Source organism: Electrophorus electricus, chromosome 21 (genome assembly GCF_013358815.1).
Source record: "Electrophorus electricus isolate fEleEle1 chromosome 21, fEleEle1.pri, whole genome shotgun sequence".
NCBI lineage: Eukaryota > Metazoa > Chordata > Actinopteri > Gymnotiformes > Gymnotidae > Electrophorus > Electrophorus electricus.
In genome coordinates this window covers 12,898,250-12,917,020 of record NC_049555.1, presented here as the reverse complement: position 1 = coordinate 12,917,020, position 18,771 = coordinate 12,898,250, and the positions used below count along the sequence as shown (strand labels likewise).

At 49.2% G+C, this 18,771-nt stretch overlaps 1 protein-coding gene across 10 annotated transcripts in view; it reads left to right on the top strand.

Moving 5' to 3' along the window:
- chd9 (chromodomain helicase DNA binding protein 9) overlaps positions 1-18,230 on the top strand; it is a 59,424-nt gene extending 41,194 nt beyond the window's left edge. For 6 of the 10 annotated variants that reach the window (XM_035520903.1, XM_035520906.1, XM_035520902.1 and 3 more), the window contains 24 exons: positions 537-747; positions 1,440-1,635; positions 2,058-2,231; positions 3,323-3,511; positions 4,084-4,194; positions 4,538-4,734; positions 5,172-5,371; positions 6,001-6,160; positions 6,519-6,608; positions 7,068-7,171; positions 7,357-7,474; positions 7,646-7,703; positions 7,815-7,863; positions 7,961-8,213; positions 8,393-8,598; positions 8,790-9,692; positions 10,251-10,411; positions 10,665-10,895; positions 11,242-11,413; positions 12,493-12,632; positions 12,805-13,014; positions 13,150-13,287; positions 13,437-13,541; positions 13,677-18,230. In XM_035520903.1, coding sequence (XP_035376796.1) covers positions 537-747; positions 1,440-1,635; positions 2,058-2,231; positions 3,323-3,511; positions 4,084-4,194; positions 4,538-4,734; positions 5,172-5,371; positions 6,001-6,160; positions 6,519-6,608; positions 7,068-7,171; positions 7,357-7,474; positions 7,646-7,703; positions 7,815-7,863; positions 7,961-8,213; positions 8,393-8,598; positions 8,790-9,692; positions 10,251-10,411; positions 10,665-10,895; positions 11,242-11,413; positions 12,493-12,632; positions 12,805-13,014; positions 13,150-13,287; positions 13,437-13,541; positions 13,677-14,531 — 5,231 coding nt within the window. In that variant the 3' untranslated portion in view covers positions 14,532-18,230. The remainder of the gene's footprint in view (positions 1-536; positions 748-1,439; positions 1,636-2,057; positions 2,232-3,322; positions 3,512-4,083; positions 4,195-4,537; positions 4,735-5,171; positions 5,372-6,000; positions 6,161-6,518; positions 6,609-7,067; positions 7,172-7,356; positions 7,475-7,645; positions 7,704-7,814; positions 7,864-7,960; positions 8,214-8,392; positions 8,599-8,789; positions 9,693-10,250; positions 10,412-10,664; positions 10,896-11,241; positions 11,414-12,492; positions 12,633-12,804; positions 13,015-13,149; positions 13,288-13,436; positions 13,542-13,676) is intronic. The other 4 variants (XM_035520905.1, XM_035520909.1, XM_035520908.1 and 1 more) reach the window with 4 other exon arrangements.
- The last annotated feature ends 541 nt before the right edge of the window (positions 18,231-18,771 follow it).

The following is an 18,771-nucleotide window of genomic DNA, read 5'->3' as shown; positions in this document are numbered from 1 at the left end:
TTTTCAGTACATCGAGGAATTAGCATGTTAGTGTTAACCTCTAGTGTTAGGCTATTGTTTTTTAATAACAAGCTGGCAAGTAAACATTATAGCATAGTGGGCAGTAGCTTTTTATCATGATGTCAGACGATATTAATGAAGTCTTATTATTTGGTAGAAGGTGCCTTTCTGTAACTTGGTACCTTACAGTGAGCACTCACTGCAGGACAAGATCAGCACTGGAAGCCTTTCTAAAGGCTGGTGTAATGGAGAGAATCTCAGCCGGGTCTGCTCGACTGTCAGATGGCTAGAGCTTGTGAGTTCACCAGTTAGACCGCTAGCTTGGGTAACTTTGTGCATAATCAGATATAGTACAAGGTAAATCATTTGGCATTTATGCAGTGGACGGGAAAGTTTGGTGAAGAAATCGCTCTCTAAACAGTCTCAGTAATCTGTCTTATGAGGTTCCTTAATGGTTAAACGCTCCCTACTTGGACAGCTGCCTGTATAAATCTTACTGGGTATTGAGGCAGAGTCTCTCTCACTCTCTCTCTCAGGGGCAGAGGAAAAAATTCTGGAGGACTTTCGTGAGGTGTACAGCGCGGCGTCCCCGGACTTCCACCTGCAGGCCATGGTGCAGTCCGCCGGAAAACTGGTTCTCATTGACAAGCTGCTGCCCAAGATGAAGGCAGGTGGACACAAAGTTCTCATCTTCTCCCAGATGGTGCGCTGTCTCGACATCCTGGAAGACTACCTCATCCAGAGACGGTGAGCCCAGGAACAACGGTCCTGAGTGGTGGTAGCCAAGGGCAAGGGAAAGCATCCCCCTTGTGGATTTAATTGGAACTACGACCCTTTGTTCAATCAGAAGTGTCATAAGTGCATTAAGTGGCATTTATAAATGAAGGTAGTTGAGGAAAGTGCTGTTAGGAATGTGGAGTCGCTGGGCTGTGTAAGTAAATCTGCTCCATTAGCTGTGTGTGTGTGTGTGTGTGTGTGTGTGTGTGTGGGAGAGAGAGAAAGCTGTAGGCAGGTTTAGCCACGGTTCAGTGGAAGGGTGCAGACCCCCAGGGGAGTTGACATCAGACACAGGGCACTAGAGCACTGAAGAGGTGGAATTAGGTCAGAGGCAGGGCAGGGTTAGAGTGTGGTGTACTGGGGGGGGGTCAGAGGCAGTGCAGGGGCAGAGTGTGGCGTACCTGGGGGGTCAGAGGCAGACACACAGAGTGGCGTGAACAACAGGGTGTCGAGGTACATAAAGAACCAGGTCATGCGCACATTTAATGTGCCTTCAACTACATGCAGCCTGGATCTTTCAGAGCTACAGGATCTTTTTAACCTACAGAGAGTGGGGGTTACTTTACGGACTAAAGATTTAACAGATTTTTTTCTTAAAATGTTTCCTGCAGCAGTTTCCTAATTGTGGTGTGTGATTTGCGTGACTGTGTGTGTGTGTTCAGATACCTCTACGAGCGGATTGACGGGCGGGTGCGTGGGAACCTCCGGCAGGCTGCGATTGACCGTTTCAGTAAGCCGGACTCGGACCGCTTTGTCTTTCTACTCTGCACCAGGGCAGGAGGGCTCGGCATTAATCTGACCGCCGCCGACACCTGCATCATATTTGACTCTGACTGGAACCCTCAGAACGACCTGCAGGTACACACACACACACACACACACACACACACACACACACAGAGGTAAAGTAGAAATGGCGCTGAGTCAGAGTAGCTGAAAGAGGCGATGCATAGCCTGTGATTTCGTGAGTGCCCATCTTACGTTTCCTAGTGCCCAGCTCATGGGAGTGATCGCATCTCATCCAGCTCACGTGAGTGCCTAGCTCACGCGAGTGCAAAGCTTACGGGAGTGACCAACTCACATTTCTCAGAGTCAAGCTCAGGATCTCTGCTCATCAAATGCTGAAGACAGAGCTTACAAGTAAACACTACTATGAAGAAGCTATTGTGCTTGATTTTCCTGCAGTGCGTAAAGTTAGCAGTGTCTCCCAGTACTGAACCAGCTCTGGTCGTCTTCACGGTTTATTACATTTGTTGGATTTTGCTGATTGTTCCTTCCAGGCCCAGGCTCGCTGCCACAGGATTGGTCAGAACAAAGCGGTGAAAGTGTACCGGCTAATCACACGTAACTCGTATGAGCGGGAGATGTTTGACAGGGCCAGCCTCAAACTGGGATTGGACAAGGCAGTGCTGCAGAGCATGAGTGGGCGGGACAACAGCCTCGGGGGAGGAGGGGTAAGTCAACGAGTTCTCCAATCAAACTGCAATTTCTCAAAATTACGTATTTTCACGCATTTCCCGAAAGTCAGGGAATGTCTGGGAGTTTGAGTTTTGGCTTAGAATGGGAACACTGGGTAATCGTGCCAGGCTACATCTCCTAAATTACATCTTTATTATTATTTTATGTTTCTGTAAAGCACTTTGACTTGCCAATACATGTGATATATGTCTACACTTTGACTTGCCACTATGTTTGATGGGGCTATATAAATAAACTTGCCTTGTCTTGCAACGTTTAAAAATAATTTTTTTTCCTACAATTTTTGATAGACAATTGCTTTTCGTTAGTGCATTTATTATTGATTTATTAGGCTAAAACATTGTTGGCTCCCTTATTTTGTGATTAGTTTCTTAGTAGAAGCACAATTTGTTGCTGCTGTTGTTTCCAGTTTGGTTGGTCAGGTAAAGGGGGATTTCCAGCTAAATACTGTGCAGGCATTTGGCACCTCGTCAACATGTGTGCGGTTTTCTCAGTGGCTGTCTGAGGATATCTAATGAACGATGGCATGCAAGAAGCAAAGATTATAAACCACTCTTAAAACGATTCCAGTCAGTAATTTTATCTGTCACAAACACAGGCCAGGTGCCAACGGTGAGCTTTGCAAGTGAGTTAGATGGCAAATCTGTTAATAAATTGTCAGACATACACGACAAAACCCTCAGATCTTCACAAAAGACCGACCAAAGAGTTGGACTCAGAACCACCACACCAGCTAAATCTTAAAATACATTTGGCTACACCTGTGTATAAATTCATGTCTAAAAGCATATACAAGTATGTACTATATACATGTACAGTTTCCTTCTCATGAGGGGAAACCTTATCCCCAGTGTATTTTAACACAGAATTTGTCATTTAACTGTACAGGTTTTTTTGACCTGGTCTTTGGGTTTTGTGTTGTGTATCTGACCGAATTTCTTCCCCCTATATTAGTTACTGACTGTGTTGGGTCTGGAGTTGCAGTTCATTTCTGTGTTTCTGACAACCGTCAGTGCTCAAAGAAACCTTGTAGGAAGCCTCTGAACCTCTCTCCCTGTCTGTCCAGCAGCAGATCCAACAGCAGCTGTCCAAGAAGGAGATTGAGGACCTTCTGAGACGTGGGGCATACGGTGCCCTCATGGACGAGGAAGACGAGGGAGCAAAGTTCTGTGAGGAAGACATCGACCAGATCCTCCAGCGCAGAACCAAGACCATTACCATCGAGTCCGAGGGGCGAGGCTCCACCTTCGCCAAGGTCAGCCTCTTGACCAACACGTTATAAACGCACGCTGGTACTACACATCTGCAGCGAGACAGACCATAACTGTCAGGAAATTTGGGAATGTTTTGCTCCTGCTGTAACTAGTAGTCAGAGCCACTGAGGATTAACCGGAAAACTACCTGCTGGTCCTGAAATATAGCCGCGCTTGGCTGTTGGTGGGAGTTATTTTCTCACCCCAGCTGTAAGGCAGGCAGGTGGGAAACACCTACAACTACACGTCAGCTCATTTACATGAACAGGTGGAACGTTCGTCAGGATATTTAAAATCCTTTTCCCGTCGTACTCGCGGCCAGGATGACGGTAGATCTGCTCTTTAAAGAGACTTGTGAAATGAACCAGATGCCCAGCCTGAATGTATGAACACATATGGGGGGGGGGGTGTAAAAAATTGCATAGTGAAGTGTGGTAATGTGATTAGAAATGAGTGGGACGTTACCACGGTGAGGTGGTGTATTCGTTAGCCTCGTGTCAGTAAAATGAGAGAACAGCAGTTGCTTGGCTACGGTGTCCTGCTGAGCTCAAACGTCTCTGCTCTCTGCACACAGGCCAGCTTTGTAGCGTCGGGGAACCGCACAGACATCTCTCTGGATGACCCCAACTTCTGGGACAAGTGGGCCAAGAAAGCAGAGCTGGACCTGGACGCGGTCAACGGCAGAGTAAGCTCAGCTCGGGGGAAATGGCAAACCGTCAAAGATGGTCTTTCCATAATCGTGAGACCTTTGGAAAGAGCTGTAGTGAACCTAAAGTTTTTACCCTTTTGCTGGACTGGATCAAACAACTGTGGAAAAAGTACTTTCATGAAATAACTCGCCCATAACTGCACTAAAAGTGGACGACAGACTATGAAAACTATAGACTGAAAAGTAGACTCCACAGCCCAGTAGAGACTGACTCAGTGATGGCAGCTAATCCACCACTCTCCTCTAATCGTTGTATTTTCTCCTCTTTCTTTCTGTCTTCTTTCCCCTCCATGTGCCTTCTCGTGGCGTGGGCCCACAGAACAGCCTGGTGATTGACACGCCGCGCGTGCGCAAGCAGACACGCCCCTTCAGCGCCACCAAAGACGAGCTGGCGGAGCTGTCGGAGGGGGAGAGCAGTGGAGATGACAAGCCCAAACTGCGACGCCCCCACGACCGTCTGAACAGCTACGGCCGCACCGAGTGCTTCCGCGTGGAGAAGAACCTGCTGGTGTATGGGTGAGCGCTCTGTGTGTGTGAGAGTGTGTGAGAGTGTTTGCGTGCGTGTGCGTGTGTGTGCGTGTGCGTGCGAGAGTGTGTGTGTGTGTGTGTGTGTGTGTGCGTGAGAGTGTGTGTGTTTGCGCGTGTGTGTGCGTGTGTTTGGCTCGGTTTCACAATTAAGAAACGCAGCCTGCAAACAGTGGCAGACAACATAGGTCACGCGTCATGTTCGGACAGTACACTTATTTGCTATTATTATTGCTTATCACTTGTTTATTTTTTTATTTTCAGTTGCATTGTAATGAAACATACTATGGGATGCATGTGTCGTCGTGAAATGTGATATTACGATGTTTTAAGTTACAGGCAAATTTTTCTTAGAGAGGACAGTACATATCTGCATGGCCAGACTGGAAGGCCACGTTAACGTGGTAACGGGCGCGGTGTTTGTACAGGTGGGGCCGCTGGCGGGACATCCTGCAACACGGCCGCTTTAAGAGGCCTCTGAGCGAGCGGGACGTGGAGTGGATCTGCAGAGCGCTTCTCGCCTACTGCCTGGTGCATTACCGCGGCGACGACAAGATCAAGAGCTTCATGTGGGACCTGATTGCGCCAACGGAGGACGGCAGGACCAAGGAGCTTCAGAACCACCTGGGTAAGGGCGCAGGAACCGAGCCGCCCCAGTCCAAGCTGGCTGGATTCGATGGCGAGTGATGTGGGACACCTGAGGCTCTCGCTTGGAAGAGCTGGTGGCCAGAGTGTTGTACGCAACTGTCAAATGACTGGCATTGCAAAATACACCAAAATACGTTAGACATGTGATTTGTAGACGTTTACTCAGTCAGAACAACCAGACACCCAAAAGGTTTATTTCCTCATGCAGTTACTCAATAACTCGGTCACTATAAACAATTCTCACACACACACACACACACACACACACACACACACACACACACACACAATTTGCAATTCTAAATGCAAATAGTGCACTATATAAACATTTATATATATTTATCCATTCTGTTTGTGTGACACTGTGTGCGAAAGAATCAAGGAAAGAAGACCAGTGTAACAGAGTGAAGCCGTTAATGACCAAAACGATTTCTTTGTCTGAACGTTCTTGGCAACTAAAACTCAACTCTTATTAGATTTCATATGTGAAACATTTGGGCTGTTGACAAAACTGAACATCTTCTAAACATGTTCCGTCCTGTGAACATGAATACTCCTGACAGTGAAGTGAAAGGTGTGTTTGTGTGTTTGTGTGCGCGTTCCCTCCAGGGCTCTCTACACCGGTTCCCAGAGGAAGGAAGGGGAAGAAGATGAAGACTCAGTCCAGCACGTTTGACATCCAGAAGGCCGAGTGGATCCGGAAGCACAACCCGGAGCACATGCTGTCTGACGACGGATACAAGAAGCACCTCAAGCATCACTGCAACAAGTATGCACAAGCTACCCTCCCCAAGACCGACACCAGGTTACCGCACAAAGACAGAGAAGGGTTTCCATCAGTTTATATTGGTTTTAAGTGTGACTTTTTTTGCTGTTTGCGTGTGTGCGCGCGTGTGTGTGCAGAAAAAGAGCAGGAGTGAATATACCTCTGTTGAACTAAGCTGATGTTGGAAAATAAAATCCCTTCACACAGATGCACACTGTGTGCGAGAGAGAGAGAGAGAGAGAGAGAGAGAGAGAGTCGCTTATTTGTGAGGTCAAAAGTGAATGTCCTGTGTACCAGTTATTGTGTGTGTGCGCACATGCTCCCTCATTCGTGCGTGTCTTGTGCTTTCTCTCCTGTGTAGGGTGTTGTTGAGGGTGAGAATGTTGTACTATCTGAAACAGGAGATCATCGGTGCACAGAATCAAAAAGTGCTGGATGGAGCAGAAGCAAGGTGAGCCCAACGTTGACCTTTCACCTCTTACATGTGCTAGAGCGTTCTTTGTTATTGCAATTTGTTTTTCTCACTCGAGTGTCCCCCAGGATGGAGAGTGTGTCTGTCTCTCTCTCTCTGTCTCTCTAGCTGGGTGCAGGGCTAGGATTGGTCACTGTCCACTCCACCCATATGACGCTCTTTCTCACTTTGTCGTCCGTTTTTAAAGTTGTACTAGGGAATGAGATTGTGAACATGAATCAAGCAGTTTTACTCCTTCAGCTTGAAGTGAGACTTTTCCTGTCAGAGTAACCATATCCGTGTCCAAGCCTGCATGCATCAGCGGGTGCTGCTATCGCCATCTGCTGTTCATAAATAAAACTGCAGCACACACACACACTGAGTAATTTGAATGTCTGAGAGCGTTTTTGTAAGCCTTTACCCTGTTGAACTGTTCTACTGGCCCTGTCTGTCTTCCAGTGAGATGGAAATCTGGGTTCCCGAGCCTGATCACTCTGAGCTACCTGTGTTATGGTGGGACTCTCTCGCAGACAAATGTCTGTTGATAGGGGTCTACAAGCATGGTGAGGTTACGTACACACACACACACACACACACACACACACACACACACACACACACCCCGCACCACGGAGAATATTTGTGTGGCTTGTTGGAATATGTGGTGGCTTTTGGACAAATTACAGTGTGCAGTCTGATTGCTTAATCCGTGTGTGTGTGTGTGTGTGTGTGTGTGTGTGTGTTGTAGGTTATGAGAAATACAACACTATCCGTGCAGATCCTGCCCTGTGCTTCCTGGAGCGGGTCGGCCGGCCGGATGAGAAGGCCATTGCCGCAGAGCAGAGAGGAAATGACTTTATGGATGGGTGAGACACAAGCCCCCACGTCCACACACACACACACACACACACACACACACACACACACACAACGCCATTCAGAAAGAGGCAGAGCAAGTCTTGTTTGACATCATTCTGAGCCACGTCTGAGGTTGGCTGGACGTGTGTGTGTGTGTGTGTGTGTGTGTGTGTGTGTAGGGACGTTGATGATCCGGAGTACAAGCCTGCTCCAGCTTTGCTGAAAGACGATATGGAGGTGAGGCGGTTACAGAACACGCACATGTCCATTATTCAGCAGGGTGTTTATTCTTAACGTTGGACGTCTTTTTCTGGCTTGATGCTGAGTGGAAATGTCTCCTGTCTGCAGGACGACGCTTCGTCTCCGGGCGATCTGGTCATAACAGACACAGGAGGAGGTACGGGAAGATGTACATGACATAGGCTAGCCACACTGTTTTTCAAATTATAGCACTCTAAGTGTGTGTGTGTGTGTGTGTGTGTGTGTGTGTGTAGAAGGCGGGTCCATGTTGGATGGCGGGGGTGGTTCTCTTGGTTCCGGAGCAGGGGTGTACTGGCCGTCGCCGTCAGCCCTGACGGCTCGTCTCCGTCGTCTGATCACGGCGTCGCAGCGCTTCACCAAGAGCAGACAGATCCTGCAGATCCATCAGAGTCAGCAGTCTGTGACCCCTGACCTTTGCCCCCTGCCTCCCACCCTCAGTGAAACCCTCAACCCTAAAATGGCTGCCAAGATTGAGCGGCAGCAGAGGTAGCGATGGCGCCCACGCTCAGAGTTTCTTTTTATGCAAATCTGGGCTTGTTGCAAAACACAAAGTATATCGTGACTAACAAACCAAGACCCGTTTCGAAGACGTCAGCTAGCGTAACAGTTTAGCGAGATGCCGTGCGCGCGTGTCCTGCCTCACGTCTTCCTCTCCTGCGTCACAGGTGGACGAGGAGAGAGGAGGCCGATTTCTACCGTGTGGTGTCGACATTCGGCGTGGTGTTCGACCCGGACCTGGGCCACTTTGACTGGACCAAGTTCAGGGCAATGGCACGCCTCCACAAGAAGACCGACGAGAGTCTCCAGAAATACCTCTGTGCTTTCACTGCCATGTGCAGAAGAGTGTGTCGCCTGCCCACCAGAGAGGGCGGTGAGTCACACACACACACACACACACACACACACACACGTCTCCCCGTGTGGTGCTGCTTTTTTGCACACATGCGTACGGGACTATTTCAGTAATGCGTGCCACTTGGCTGTTTCGGTCACGCTGGAATATTTTAAGCCCCGTCCCTTATTTAACCCACCATTTCTCACTCTTGTCTCCTCTCCTCCCAGACGTGGTGGATCCTGCCCTTTCCATCCAGCCAATCACAGAGGAGCGTGCTTCTCGCACCCTGTACCGTGTTGAGCTGCTCCGGCAGGTGCGGGAGCAGGTCCTGCGTCACCCACAGCTCTATGACCGCTTGGCGCTCTGCCAGCCGGGCCCAGACCTGCCCGTTTGGTGGGAGCCAGGACCCCACGACCGGGACCTCTTGATCGGGGCGGCCAAGCACGGGGTCAGCCGGACAGACTACCACATCCTCCGTGACCCCGAGCTGAGCTTCATGACGGCACAGAGGAACTACAGCCAGAACAAGGGGGCCCTGGCACCGAGCCAGGCCCAGAACCAGGCCCAGCTCCCGGGGCAGTCCCGCACGCCCACCCCCTTACTGCAGAGCCAGAGCCAGGCCCTCGGAGCCCCGGCGTCTCCTCTGGCCGACCCCGCACGCAGAGAGGAGGAGCCCGTGGCAAAGGCGGAGGTGCTTTCCGAAGGGGAGGAGAAGAGTGGGCAGAGGCTCGAGCAGGCAGAGAGGTGGAGTCCCACCGTCAGGCCTCCTACGCCCACGGGAGAGGGAGAGAGGGAGGGCTCGGAGAAAGGAACGGAGAGCGAGAGGCGCATGGTGGCTGCCAGGACGAAGCCGCTCGCGCCCAACGCCGCCGCCAGGAAACCCAAGAAGACGAGCAAGAGGAGTCGCAGGGAGGCGAGGAAGCGGTCCGGCTCGGACTCGGACTCCGACGCCTCCTCCTCCAGCTCCTCCTCCAGCTCTTCATCGAGGTCCTCCTCGTCGTCCTCGTCCTCGTCGCGGTCGGGGTCCAGCTCCTCGTCCTCCTCGTCTTCCTGCTCTTCCGGATCGTCTTCTTCATCGTCCTCATCCTCGTCTTCCGAGGAGAGCGACGGCGAGGATGTTCCGAAGAATAGTGAGTGACGTGTTGACTACCAAGTTCCTAAGACCTGTAAACCTGAGAGAATAAATTGATATACAACATTAGGTTAAGTGCACTCGTAGTAGGATGTGTACAAGTAGGCTGCCAAATTGTACTCAGAATTGTACTTCTTAAAAAATGTGACCCAACCTGGTAAACTCGGAAGACCCCTCGCGTAGTCTACTCAGACTAGTGGAGTTACCAGTTATTGTTTTATCCTTAAGGAATTATTAGACATATAGTCTGACATTTTTATAAACTAATTTGAACGCTAGTGTGGTTTGATGAGCAGAGCACATTCTCTGAACTCTTGATTTGTGCAGGGGGTTGATCTTATGTCACTGAGGTGGGGGGTGTTTCTGAGTAAAGTCTCTATAACGGGTGTCTGCAGTGGTGGTTTGTGAGTGGTATTAAGTACTTTCAGAAATGTAGTGCATGTCAGGTACGTAATGAGACCTGTGTGTGTGTGTGTGTGTGTGTGTGTGTGCGTGTATATGTGTGTGTGTGTGTGTGTGTGTGTGTGTGTGTGTGTGTGTGTGTGTGTGTGTGTAGCCTCCACAGTTCCAGGTGTAAAAGGCTTTGATGAGGACAGCATTGCATCGCACAGCACCACTCAAGATGACATGCAGGACAGTCAAGTGACCAACGGCATCACTAACCTCTCCCACCCCTTCCAGGGCGGGTACATGCTTGCTGCGTCTTATTGGCCGAAGGTAAACGGGCACTGTTTGCACACCGGCACTGTTGTCTGAGGACACACATCTGTCAGTACGTCCTAAAAAGACCCCATATGATCAGTGTCAGTCAGAAAACATTCTCACTGTGCAAGTCCTCATTCGATCAATGTCCTCTCCTAAGAAGCTTTGCCCTCGCTAATTAGCTTTGTCCACACTCACTGGTCGGTTCTGACTCTCCTAATGTCCTCACTGACTGGTCAGTTCTCACTCTGCTAATTTCACGTTGCAGGACCGTGTCATGATAAATCGGTTGGACAGTATTTGCCAGGCTGTGCTGAAGGGTAAGTGGCCTGGCTCTCGCCGTGTGTACGAAGGGAACGCCGTGGCCTCCTTTTACACAACCAAACTCTTGGACAACGCGGCCTGCCTGGCAGACGACCCCGCGGCCTCCCCTCAGGGGTCAAAGGTGAAGAAGCATGATGCAGAAAGAGAAAAGGAGTTCTCAGTCAAAATCAATGACGTATGTTATTTTAAGTTCTCCCCCTCCCCACCCCCCCCCAAACGCCGACTGGCGGCGCTACGCATGATCTGTTTTGCTGTTCTTTGCCTTTTGGTTTTGTGTGCAGAAACCAAAACAGCTTACGGCTTGCGGTTTTTACTCTGGCCCTCTCAGCTGCTTTTCAACTAATTGACTTTATTTCATTTCTATTGGTTTGTTTTATTCAGTTGTTTCAGTTTCACCTTGTGGACATGTAATCCATCGTTTCCTTTTTAGAATTACAGCTTTTGGCTTTGCCTGCTGTCAGAGAAGATAATGTACGTCTGTCTGAACTGAAGCCCCTGGCTTTGACCTCTGACCCCTTTAGCAGGAAGGCAGTCTGAAGCTGACCTTCCAGAAGCAAGGCCCTCCCGTGAAGCGGCCAGGGGAGGAGAGCGTGCTGTCCCAGCAGCAGTACCTGGCCCGGCTACAGGAGCTCCAGAGCGCCTCCGACAGCAGCCTGACCGACTACACTAAATCCCAGAACAGCTACCCGCAAGGTAACGTCAGCGCGCACACACACCCAGAACAGCTACCCACAAGGTAATGACAGCCCACCACATCACACCCACACACGCAAAACAGCGCTCCACACAGTAACGCCTGCCCACAGCAACACACTCACTCTCTCTCTCTCTCACACACACACACACTCACACCCCCCCCCCCCCCCCAGAACAGCTACCCACAAGGTAATGACAGCCCACTGCAACACACACACAGAACAGTGACCCACACGGTAATGCCAGCCCTCAGAAACACACACACACTCCCAGAACAGCGACCCACACAGTAATGCCAGCCCACAGAAACACACACACCCAGAACAGTGATCCACATGGTAATGCCAGCCCACACACACACCCAGAACAGCGACCCACACAGTAATGCCAGCCCACACACACAACCCCCCAGAACAGTGACCCACACGGTAATGCCAGGCCTCAGAAACACACACACCCCCAGAACAGCGACCCACACAGTAATGCCAGCCCACAGAAACACACACACCCAGAACAGTGATCCACATGGTACTGCCAGCCCACACACACACACACCCAGAACAGTGACCCACACGGTAATGCCAGGCCTCAGAAACACACACACACCCCCAGAACAGCGACCCACACGGTAATGCCAGCCCACAGAAACACACACACCCAGAACAGTGATCCACACGGTAATGCAAGCCCACACACACACCCAGAACAGCGACCCACACGGTAATGCCAGCCCACACACACAACCCCCCAGAACAGTGACCCACACGGTAATGCCAGCCACGGATCACATCATACACATGCAAAGTCCTTCTGGAGTATTTTCATCAGCTGGTATGACACTGGAGATAAATAGTGCAGTGCTTACACCTAAATCTAAACTTGGTAACAAATTAAAAAGAAGTATAAGGTGCGTGCGCGTGTGTGCGCGTGCGCGTGTGTGTGTGTGCACGCACGTCCAATTTTTTTCTGTCATCTGGACATTTGGTTCCCATAAAGAACTAAAATACATGCCCACACATAATTCCAGTATTCATTACATTTTCTCTCTCTCTCTCTCTCTCTCTCTCTCTCTGCAGGTCTTGCGGGCCAGATGCATCTGAACGGAGTGGTTGGCGATCAGCTGGTGGTGAAGAAGAGGAGAGGCAGACGGAAGAACGTGGAAGGGATGGACCTTCTCTTCATGAACAAGAACCGACCTGCTGCCCCGTCTGAGCGGGTACGACGCTCATAGCTAACACGCGTTCGCTTGTGCATCAGTACTCAAGCCTGTGTGCGCACTACACCTACAGTTGCGTGCAGGTGTCGGTGAGCCCAAACCTGTTGATTTCTGGACGCGTGTTTCACTACCGCATGTGCCCTCTTATTCCTCTCTGCTCCTCTGTCTGTAGACTCCGCCCACGTGGGGTGGGGGCGTGGCCACCGGTGCAGGCATCAGTCAGGGCATTGGGGGGCCACTGGACACCGAGAGCAGGGTCCCAGTTATCAACCTCAACGACGGAACGCGACTGGCTGGGGACGACGCCCCAAGACGGAAGGACCTGGAACAGTGGTTGAAAGAGCACCCGGGCTTCGTGGCAGACGTTGGAGCTTTCATTCCTGTGAGCTCGCTGAACTGATCTATGTTTGGAAACACAGTTCATATACATTTCTTTGCTTGCTTTCTGCTTACAGTAGTCACCAAGCTTTAAGTGGCCATATTAAAAGCAAGTTTGTGTGTGTGTGTGTGTGTTCAGGGGGTTAATAAGATGCAGTTTCAGGACGGGCGTCCCAAGCAGAAAAGGCATCGCTGCAGAAACCCCAACAAGATCGACGTGAACAGCCTCACCGGGGAGGAACGCGTCCAGATCATCAACCGGAGAAATGCTAGGAAGGTGAGAGGCCAAGGGTGTCTGTGGGCTGCACTTTTCAGCTGATCATTGGGTGCTTCCATCGTCTCAGGAAATGTACGTTGTGTGTGCGTGCGTGCGTTGCCCCGCCCTGTCTGATTCAGCGGTCTGATTTTGGCTGTCCTCTTCCTCAGATTGGTGGTGCTTTCGCTCCGCCCTTGAAGGACCTGTGCCGATTCCTCCAGGAGAACCCGGAGTACGGCGTTCCTCCGGAGTGGGCTGACGTCGTTAAACAGTCGGTGAGAAATCTAGAGCTTTTCCTTGTTAGCGGTACTAGGATGGAGAGCGCTTCCCTCTGAGGCTCTTTTCGCTCAGCCCTGTCTCAGCTGACTTCATTTTCCAGCGTCTAACAGTCCTTTGGGTCGTGTGTCCAGGGCTACCTCCCAGAGAACATGTTCGATCGCATCCTCACGGGCCCCATCGTCCCCGAGGAGGTCAGCCGACGAGGCCGTCGGCCGAAGAATGCCTTGGCCAAGGCGGCGGCGGCCGTGGCCGGAGGCAACGCCGCCCCGGGGCTCAACCCCCTCCTAGCCAACGGCCTCCTCGGCGGACTCGACCTGGGCAGCCTGCAGGCCCTGCAGAGCCTGCAGTCACTCCAGCTCACGGCCGGACTCATGGGCCTGCCCGCCGACCCGGCCAACGTGGCCGCCATGCTGCCCATGATGCTTTCCGGCATGGCCGGGCTGCCGAACCTGCTCGGGATGAGCGGCCTGCTAGGGAAGCAGGAGGCATCGGCGGGAACCGCGGCAACAGAGGGAGAAGACGCCGGGAAGAAAAGGAGCAGGGACCCGACGGCTCGGGCCTCGAGCGTGGACAGCGAAGCAGAGAGGACAGAGGGCCAGAGCTCGGCTGCTAGCAGCTCCACGGCTCCCGGCTCAGCCCAGCTAAGTGCTTCGTCTTCGGGCCACCCCATGGCCCTCAACCCCCTCCTCCTCTCCGGCATGCTTTACCCAGGGATGCTTCTTAACCCAGGCCTTAATTTGCCTGTGGCCAATCAGCCACAAGCTACTAACACTCAGTCCGCCCCTCCAGCTCAGCCCGCCCCCTCTGAGGCCATGCGACAGCGTCCTGGCCAATCGAAAGAGAAGGATGAGGACGAAGGGGAGCCTGAGGAACAGAAGGAGAACAGTGGTCCAGAGGGCTCGGGGAAGGCGGAGTCATCTTCCTCCGAGTCTGAAAGCTCCTCCTCCTCGTCGTCAGAGGATTCAGATTCCAGTGACGAAGACTGAGCCTTTATACATATATAAATACATATTATATATTTATACACATCTCTTAGAAATGTATTCAAATGCATATATAAGAGCACTTACATCATGAGTTTGATTTTCATGTAAATATAAGAACTAAAGTGTTGTGTAATAAGGACAGGCGGGGGGCGGGGCTTATGTGATTCTACAGATGCTGAAATAGGATTTCAGTGTTTGTTTAGGTACAATGTTGTTTTGACATTTTGCATGTCCAAAAAAAAAACAAAAAACAAAAAAACTTTAGTAGATTTATGAACTTTGTGAACTTGTATTGCACAATGATGTACAATTGCAACCAACGAGAAATCAGAAAAAGAAAAAAAATTTGGCATTACTGTAATAATTATGTTGGGATTTAATTTTATTAAAAATGAGCTCATACATTATTGCTCACGCGGAGCTGTATAATTAATATATTTTGTGTGGGAGAAACAACCGTTTTGATTTCTTTTGTAAATCCTCTTGCAGGATCGCACCCATCTGGACTCCACAGACCACAGAGTACTTCAGCAATAACGCAGGCAGCTAACGAATGTCCCTGGAGCTGATGCTGCTGTCCCTGCGCCTCCGTCTCGCTCACGCTGTCCCCCGGCTCACTTTCTTCTCCTCCGATTTAAAACTTTTCTCTGTCGTTACTCTGCCCTCTTCTTGCTGGGATTAATTTCGCTCAGTATTTCTTTCTCTCAATCCCATCTCCCTTTTCACTGTTCATCTTCCCAAGCTTTTACGTTTTCGTTCCATCCCACGCACATTACAGACCATCTCGGCCACCCAGACACTCGTTGCCCAGTTAGGAATGCCTTCAGATAACTCTTCCGCTGCAGTGAAACGCTGCCAAACCTCGGTGGTGGTGGGGTCGCTTACGTTCGTGTGTACACGGGGGGGACTGTCATTGTACAATGTAATCTTAACATGCGGCAGACGTTGGACGTGTATTGGTAGTATGAAGCAACTCTATGGGCTGTGCCTACTGTTGTATCCCTTACTGAGGTGGAGAGGCCTGTGTGTGTGTGGGTGGGTGTGTGTCTGATGTAGTTTAACTACACACCAGAATAGAGCAGGGAGAGAGTGTTTCTGAGGAGGAGGAAAGTTAACCATAATAACACAAGCAAGTGCTGCCTCATGTTTTAGCTTTGCTATTAGGGCTGCAGATAACGACACTAACGATGCCTAGACTTTGTGTGTGTGTGTGTGTGTGTATATGTGTGTGTGTGTGTGTGTGTGCGCGCGCGCGCGCATGTTTTGTGTTTTGGAGCAACATGGAGGCCTCTGGTCCTACTCAAAACCAGAACGCTTCCTTTAGAGTGCGTACACATGTGCATGACCGCCTCCATGGAGTACTGGTAGTCCTCACCAGTATGGCCAGTGTCGTATCCATGCACTTAGGACATATGGCGCTGCGCTGTCCTGCGCTTGCTTGGAATATTGCTTCATTTTAAGATTCTCTTAAATCATCTCATGTCTGTATTTGCCTAACTGCTGAATCTAGTATTGGAATGCTGGTTGTGGGGGGGAAGGGTAATAAATAAAAAAGTGTTTAAAAGCGTCTTAGGAGCTAATAATGGTGTTAGCAAGCGCTGACAACTCGGTAGTCCGTGTCTCTGGGTTCTCAGACTCTGTTCCTAGGCGGCCACAAGCGTTGCAGTGTGGCGTTTCCAACGAACACCGTTTACGAAGTTGCATAAGCAGAGTTGAGTAGTGCAGTAGCCAGGTAATCCCTCACCTCTGCTGTCAGAAGACTTGGGACGTCTTGTTTGGGGAGGAATGGCGGTGGTAGGGTGAGGGTGCGGCTTGGCGATCCTCACCTTTGGTTGAGTCTTTACTATCAGAAGAAACCCCTAGACTGCTGATCCCTGGTCTGCGTGATGGAGCAGCTCGAGCTCCCTCCTCCCCTGATACACTTCCTGTCTGCTGGCTGAACTGTGTTCAGTGCAGGTTTACTTTAGGGAAAGCGCGGAAACATTAGATTACATCTTTGCATTAGGGGGAATAAATATGTTTATTTGGCATCGCAGCATAAACACTGTTAAGAATTTTGCAAATAGTGCCAAGAAAACTTGTGTATAATGTAGTATTACTCATCATTATGCATACTAATATTCTTTATTAGTAGTATTTGATTTATGGTAATTTTGCAGATGCAGTATCGGTGGGTGCCAGAATTGTGAAATATCCAGAGGGAACATTGGCTTTCTTTTTGTGCAGATTTTGGTTCATGTTTGGTTGGTTGTTTTTTTAACACAAAGATCAGTGAACATTCTGAGGAGCAGCCGTTCTAGGTCACCATCCATCGAGTCTCTCTGGTGTGTGCGCGTGGTGGAGGAGTTTTTTTAACGCTGTTTTAGAAGTGCTCTTATGCCACACCTCTCCATCCGCGCAGACGTGAGGGGAGCAAGTCATTTACACTTTCCGTTGAATCAGTTCATTTAATTCCAGTTTAAAACTTCAACAAAACACTGAATATTTGTTGACTCATTCATTCATTCTACGTAAGCAAGGGTGATTGGGGCACTGGATTTCAGCACCTTTTCTTGTTCTGTACATTTGGTATGTTATGATGTTGCTACATAAAACAGCGTTCTCTTTACTGTGATATAGGGCAGTAGACTATTCGTCTTAGACTGTTGTGCACCTACTGAAACAGTTTGGACTTGATGCTTTTTTTTCCCCTTTTCTTTACACACACATCATACATCAACATTTAGGTGTATTATAGAATGAGTGCCGTGTCACCCACTCCTGCACTTGTATTTGTAACCGTGATCATTCACGCCATTAACAAACGTTTCCTTCAGTGGGTCACCCTGAGCACGTCCGGTTGACCCTCATGTCCGTTTTGAGGATCCCGTCGCCTCGTCTCATCGATGCTTACTCTTTGGCTCGCGCCTCATCTTTTGTCTTACTGGAAGACGGGTTTCTGATTCCGACCTGTATCACACTTCTCTTACATCACACTCAACCGTGTCGTTCTTAAAACACCTAGAAAATGTCCACCTGGGATAAAACCAAGGAAGTTCAGACTGATCCAGCCTTGTGTTAACGTCGGGGCAGCTAGGAGTTTTCCTGCTGAGTCATTATGACTGTGGAACAGCTGTGTATGTGAATAAAGATTTTACATTTACATTAAACATTAAAATCTTTTTTTGGGGGGGGGGGCTTTTTTTTTTTCTTTCTTGAAAATGGTGTTAATTCGTTCAGTAACTTGGATCCCATTTCAGGTGTAATATGTTGATTTATGTGTCAGAAGCTGGGGTGCTGACCCCTAACCCTGTAATTTCCTCCCACTGACGCAGGAACACAATGTCCAACATGCAAAGAATAAAAAGTGTATACACTACTGTAAAGATGCTTTTTTTAAAAAAAAAACCAAAAACAAAAAAATTATGTGAAGTAGATGAACTGATGCAAATAGAAATATGGCCCTTTTCTTTCTGTGTAGGTTTTAGTTACGCTTTTGATAGATGATGCTACACGTCATTCTTTGAGTCCTTTGTGTGGCAGAATTTTTTCTTTTGGACAGTTGCAATATTTGCAAGTTGTGTTCTGTGTAGTCGAAAATACGTCATGTAGTGGAGAATACCTGTCTTAAGAAGTCATTTCTAATTTATTGAATTACTTTCTATATTATATAGAGGAAATTGAGGTTTAATTATTTTTATTAAACATATTCTGACTATCCATGACGTCTTATGTCAGTTACTTTGTAAAGCATATTTATCATGGTTGCATTCTCTCGCTTGTCCTCTGTCAAGATGAAAGATGAGCTTTAATTTAAAAGTTTAACTTCCATTATTACAGAAACATAAGAGAATATAATTGATACTTTAAACATGCAATGTGCCACTGACATTTAACGTGGACAAAAACCAAAGGGGTCGATTCCAGGTCACGTTCTTAACAGGTTGGTACTGCAATACATGAATGTTTTCTTATGGGAGCAGTATCTGAATATGACCACACGGGGGCGGGATTGCGCATTATGCGGCTCCAAGTACAAGCAGTCCGTCTTATGGTAAACTGGTCAGTAGCATTTCACTGGTGCAAGCTACATTATATAGTTTTTAATTATGTTAAATGCTCTCTCCTTTCAGGCTTGCCTGTGCGTGCTTCCCTAATTTTATCAGCAATGAATTTGACACTTGGCACCTTCCAAAAAAACTTTTAAAAGTTACATAAAAGCCAACCACATACAGCCAGGACCTCTGCACTTAGCCATTTA